Below are 6410 nucleotides of genomic sequence, written 5' to 3' on the forward strand. Positions count from 1 at the left end.
AATGTGCGTCACATTTATTATTCAATACAGTAGGCCTACATAATAGGAACACACAAGTATCACCTTTTACCTATATAACGTTAGTTAAAATCCCCTACATTACTCACAAAATATCTTTCAACTTTCACCTAGATTTCATCACACTAAATCTGTCATCTTATTAGGCCTAGGTCACATTCAACCTGTAGCCTTTCACCTTATTATGTGTTTGTTTACTCATTTTAACTTTCACCTACATCCAAAGAAGCCGATACACGTTACAGCTAATCCTTATTCTAGTAATGATTGCTTGTTATGCCATGAGTTTTGGTAGCGTTAGTTGATTTTATTTTTTTATCCCACTAGAGTCATTATTGTAATATCATTAAGTTACATTGAATAATAGCTAAGCCTAATAGAATTAGCAGAAAAAAAAACAATATCTGCTAGCATAGCAATTATAAAATAAGACATCATTCGAAATTTGATATATCAGAAACGTTTTCACGACAGCGACCTTGAAGTAACCATTACTAAGCATGTGCGTGCGTGAACCGCATTTCGGAATTTTTTTTTGCGGAAAAATTTAAATGTTATAACGGGTGTGAAGAAGGTCATGAAAATGTCGATTATAGAACTGTCTGCATTTACGGCATTGAGTGTGTGAACAGCAGGATTTCCTGAACTCTTATATCCAGAGGCTTTACATGGCATTTGAAACCTGTTCAGTCACCAAGAAAGTCGAAAATATATATTGCTTAGTACCGCATTGATATTGATAAACCCTATATAATCATAAAAAACTTTGTAGACCGACAAAAAATCTTGTCAGTATGGATCCGCTTGCATCGATGACATGGGAGTACGAAGGTATTATGATGCCGATAATGATAAATAGGGAATCGCTCGAATATGTCAAAAACAATTTCGAGGTTCGCGACGATGATGTTTGGCTGTGTACATATCCAAAATCAGGTAGGCCATTATTAAATATATAAATTTAATTTATTAAAATGAATAAACATGTCTGGAATGTTAGCAAAAGCAATCAAAAACAGTGCCAAGGATACGCGCTGGTCCCACACACACGTCAGGTGCCTATATAGGTGTAGGCCTATATATTTTACTGTGAACGCCAAAATTCAGACATAATTTGTGTTGATTTTGTGTTTATATAACTTTTTATAGGAGACGCATCCTTTCACATGAATAATTCCATTAATATTATTGTTCAATTACAATATTTTTAGGATAAAATCTTCATCTTAATTTCTGTATTTTTAACCAAAATTTAATTTAGACCGGACATCCTGAAAGTTAGGTAGCCTAACGATTGATTGGCTGATTATTTTTTTTTAATGATTTTTCTTTCTTTTAAAACAGGCACCCATTGGTTGATGCAGATTATACAACTATTAAAATTAGATGGTGACTACGAGAAATTAGTAGAGAAAGGTGTTAAAGACGTTAAACCATTGGAATTCGCTTTACCTTATCCAGGGGGTTTAAAATACGCTTATAAGTATTACGAACAGTTACCATCCCCCCGACTAGTTGTAACACATCTACCTTTCACACTTCTTCCAAAGCAAGTCTTTGAAAAGAAGGCAAAAGTAAGGGGTGGTCATCCTTAGTTGCAGCATTTTCATAAGAGTATAGGCCTACAAAACAGACGCTTTTCTATGACCCTCTTCCTCGCACTGAAAGATTACACAAATTGGGGGTTTTTTTTGTCATTTTGAGATCATAATTTCATGTTATTTATTAAAGAGAACTTAAACCTTCACTTTTAACTCCTCCTCCCTAAGCGTATGTCTTTTTACTCTTTTGCAAAATGTTGATAAGTATGGATGGCTCCCAAAATGACGGACTAAAAACGGCATTTTACAACCAGTAGCCAAAATGACCAATTTGCGTGTAAATACTAATAATAAACTTTTAACAAGTACAGTAATAAAAAGACAAAAGTAATGAGAATAACTTCAGGGAAATGACGAAAACGTACTGTACTTAAACGTGTGTAGTTTTTAAACATGCGCGTTCTGATTGGTTAGTGGTAAAGTCTAATTCATACAAATTACCGTACGAGATCGTTTGCCTAATTAGGCCTCATAACCGCTTGTTTATATCATTCCTTCAAGTCATAATGGTCTTGAGGCTTCCAGCTGAGTGTAGGGTGTATAACTTTAATTGCTCAGACTATTTTTTTACAGGTGATATACGTTGCCAGGAATCCAAAGGACACTGCTGTATCGATGTATTATTTCACAAAACCAACCTTTAAAACTAAGAATATCGAGTTAGAATGGAGTACATTTATCTACATGTTCATGTCAGGGAAAGGTTTGTGAAGCACACTCGATTTTGAATTACAAATACGCACGATTTATTTGATAAAATTTGTCTGAAACAATTGCGTAAGTCAAATGAAAATGTCTGTTCAGAACGCGGACTAACAAATACGTGTGACAACACGTACAATATTTTTTATTTGAATCTTGGAGACTTCAAAGTAGACAAATTACAGTGACTTTCCTTTAACGCATACCTGTGCTTAAGAAATTAATTAGGATGGTTTAGTGTCATCCAGAACATGTTCATTAACGAAAATAAACCACAATATTACCATCGAAAGAATTATTAATTGCTTAATTATTATATTGCACAGTGTATTTTTAGACGTAGCCTTTTGTAAACCTAGGCCTAGCCTATGATATGTCATTTGATAAGACGTACATTTAACTTGCAGCTCCATATGGACAATGGACATCGCACGTACTTCCTTTCTGGAATCATCGAAATGAAGACAATGTTATGTTTCTAAAGTTTGAAGACATCAAAAAGGTAGTTACACGCTTACATGCCAACGCAATCGTATTTTTTAGACTCCGTCATTGCTACTGCTACTGTCAGTTGTGGCGACAATCAACCCCTCCCCGCCTTTCCATCGGGGATCTGGCGCTCATTGACTACTTGAGCTACTCTTAATTGTAATTGTGATAATGGTACTAGAACATTTTTTTATAATTTATTTAAAGAATACAATTGAGAATGTTCGAAAAGTTGCAGTGTTCACCGGTTTGTCTACATCCGACACAGTTCTGCAGAAGACTGTCAAAAACTCATCGACTAAACATACAAGAGCAGTCATGGACGGTGAAAATAATGGAACCGACGCTACAAAACAGACCAATGTGGGAGCATTTGTGCGCAAAGGTAATATCTCAGTCAAAGCTGTGTGTTACCCAAGCCTGACTAATAAAAATTATGGTCAAATGTGCAGAGAGATTCAATTATGCACAAAATTTAATGGATTGAATATGCGTGATATTTAAGAAGGCCAGCTTTAGGATTTGTCCACATTATCACATTTTCTTTGAAATAAGTGTTCTCATAGTTACCAACCGTCTGTCATCGTGTGGGACGGTCCCGTATCTCAAAGTGAATTTGGATGAAACACGCATTTTGCAGAAACGCATGCGTGATCATAAGTTTGTCACGCATTTAGCACAAGTATATGAGTGATAACGAATTATCGCGAATTTAGTGGAAAATGCATTTAAAATTAGAAGGTGTTATTAAAAGCGGTCATGCAGTAGCTTCAGTCATTAGAGCTTTCGTTATCTCGTTCAAAAATCAATTTACAGAGAACATTTCTCTTTCCCAACTAAAACAACCCAGCCAACCATGCACTTAGAATCAGTAGTCGCGTGTGGTCTTGTGCGTTCCATTATCACAACCAACCGTTGATTATGTGACTGGGCTTCTAGAGTTCTGCCACTGACCCCAGGGGACCTGGTGTCCCCTTCCCACTCAACTAGTCACGCATTTCAAATCTCTCAGGTTGGTAACTATGAACTGTTCTATGCCAATAATTAATAATGATGTGGATATATGTGGTCATGATGTGATGTCATCATGAACAAATTTAGACATAAAGCTGTAATAATTAAATTTAATCCAATTACTACCGGTAAATTCAAATTTAAATTTGAGAATGCCATTTCCCGGCCATATAAAATGCCAGGGACATTAAATGTCCTTCCTTAGCCCCAACCACGGTGGGCTGACTATTCTGGTGGACCTTCCATCTGTAGAATTTCTGGATCCGGCACTGAAATGTCACTGCAACACACCACTAATTTTTACTTACGATGAGGATGATGATTATTATTATTATAATTTGTTCTCATTTTGTTGTAATATTAGTAGGCCTATTTTTAATTTTCATAAAGAGTAAACAATAGAAATTCTTCTATTTGCTTATTATTTAGGAGTTATTGGCGACTGGATGACGCATTTTACAGTGTCCCAGAGTCGAGAGTTTGATAAAACTCTCAACTATTACCTGAAAGAAACTGGACTAGAGATGGTGTTTGAATAGTTATTATCTAACAGTTTACAATGGTGTTGAAATTTTCGATATATGCGTTTGAAGAATCAAGAAAGGCGATATATAAGCCTAGTTATTAATTGGTTACGTTAGAAACATAATAATACGTCGTGTAGCATATCTCTTTATAAATGATGAATAAAGAAATTGTGTAATAAAATGTCTCTGACGGGATTCGAACCGGGACCTCTCGTTGTCAAGGCGAGCGTTATAACTATTAGACCTCAGAGGCTTCATGGTTGAACATATTTAAATTACCCCCAGATACAATCCATTACACAATAGGTACGTACAACTGGAAACAATAATTGCATATAATATAAATCAAGATAGCCGTTAACACTGTGAAATTATATATCAATCATCAAAGAAAGGTAAATACAGTGTTCGAATAAAGGACATAATAATACATCGTTAATCATAGCAAGCGTCATAACCATTAGACCACAGAAGCTTTATGGTTGAGCAGATTCAAATTAACTCCAGAAACACTACATTACACACGTACAACTGGAAACGCATAATTGCATATAATATAAATCAAGATAGCCGTTAACACTGTTAAATTCTATATAAATCATCAAAGAAAGTTAAATACATATAGGACATAATAATACACCTGTAGCATAGCTCTCAACGAATGTAGTCCTATAAATAAATGAATAATGAAAATGTGTAATAAAGTGCCTCTGAAGGGATTCGAACCTGCGAACTCTCGCTGTCAATGCGACCGTCATAACCATTAGACCACAGAGGCTTCATGGTTGAACAGATTCAAATTACCCCCAGATACACTCCATTACACAATATGTACGTATAGCTGGAAATTGCAAATAATATAAATCAAGATGGCCGTTAACACTGTTAGATTTATATATAATTTAACAATGTTAAATAAATATATATATATATATATTTAACATTGTTAACATACTGTCTCTTATACACATCTAGATGTGTATAAGAGACAGACACTGCTGTATCGATGTATTATTTCACAAAACCAACCTTTAAAACTAAGAATATCGAGTTAGAATGGAGTACATTTATCTCTATGTTCATGTCAGGGAAAGGTTTGTGAAGCACACTCGATTTTGAATTACAAATACGCACGATTTATTTGATAAGATTTGTCTGAAACAATTGCGTAAGTCAAATGAAAATGTCTGTTCAGAACGCGGACTAACAAATACGTGTGACAACACGTACAATATTTTTTATTTGAATCTTGGAGACTTCAAAATAGACAAATTACAGTGACTTTCCTTTAACGCATACCTGTGCTTAAGAAATTAATTAGGATGGTTTAGTGTCATCCAGAACATGTTCATTAACGAAAATAAACCACAATATTACCATCGAAAGAATTATTAATTGCTTAATTATTATATTGCACAGTGTATTTTTAGACGTAGCCTTTTGTAAACCTAGGCCTAGCCTATGATATGTCATTTGATAAGACGTACATTTAACTTGCAGCTCCATATGGACAATGGACATCGCACGTACTTCCTTTCTGGAATCATCGAAATGAAGACAATGTTATGTTTCTAAAGTTTGAAGACATCAAAAAGGTAGTTACACGCTTACATGCCAACGCAATCGTATTTTTTAGACTCCGTCATTGCTACTGCTACTGTCAGTTGTGGCGACAATCAACCCCTCCCCGCCTTTCCATCGGGGATCTGGCGCTCATTGACTACTTGAGCTACTCTTAATTGTAATTATATATGTACACTACACAAGAATAATAAATATAATAAAATATATTTTTAATAGTTGGATACAGATAAAATAATAAGTAGGCCTATTATTATTAATAAAAATATGATATGATAATATTAATGATAATAACAATAACAAACATATTTCGAAACATAGTGGAAAATACTTCTGCATCGTCGTCCTTCAAAGGACTGAACTCTAGAGAGATACACTCAGGCATAGCTACGAAGACGAAAGCTAGAAATTCATTGTCAACCCAAAACCAAGAACTTCGTTGCAATGTCGCCAATTCCTCCCAAGATTGATAAGATCA

At 34.9% G+C, this 6410-nt stretch overlaps 1 protein-coding gene across 1 annotated transcript; it reads left to right on the forward strand.

The window, feature by feature from the left end:
• Window positions 1–495: 495 nt before the first annotated feature.
• Window positions 496–5221, forward strand: LOC117110134 (sulfotransferase 1C4-like). The gene is made up of 6 exons (XM_033252744.1): window positions 496–954; window positions 1363–1592; window positions 2193–2322; window positions 2729–2823; window positions 3018–3195; window positions 4254–5221. The coding sequence occupies exons 1-6, from the start codon at window positions 813–815 to the stop codon at window positions 4361–4363; spliced, it is 885 nt and encodes a 294-aa protein (XP_033108635.1). The 5' UTR covers window positions 496–812; the 3' UTR covers window positions 4364–5221.
• Window positions 5222–6410: the final 1189 nt, after the last annotated feature.

This window comes from Anneissia japonica, unplaced genomic scaffold (genome assembly GCF_011630105.1).
Source record: "Anneissia japonica isolate Jap-2015-1 unplaced genomic scaffold, ASM1163010v1 scaffold1829_len478734_cov173, whole genome shotgun sequence".
In the NCBI taxonomy this organism is placed as follows: Eukaryota; Metazoa; Echinodermata; class Crinoidea; order Comatulida; family Comatulidae; genus Anneissia; species Anneissia japonica.

Bases quoted from the DNA above. Each gene is read 5' to 3' on its own strand.
- LOC117110134 (XM_033252744.1), top strand. From the start codon at position 813: ATGGATCCGCTTGCATCGATGACATGGGAGTACGAAGGTATTATGATG. The intron at 1,593-2,192 runs GTAAGGGGTGGT...ATTTTTTTACAG, and splicing joins TCTTTGAAAAGAAGGCAAAA to GTGATATACGTTGCCAGGAA. The intron at 3,196-4,253 runs GTAATATCTCAG...CTTATTATTTAG, and splicing joins GGGAGCATTTGTGCGCAAAG to GAGTTATTGGCGACTGGATG.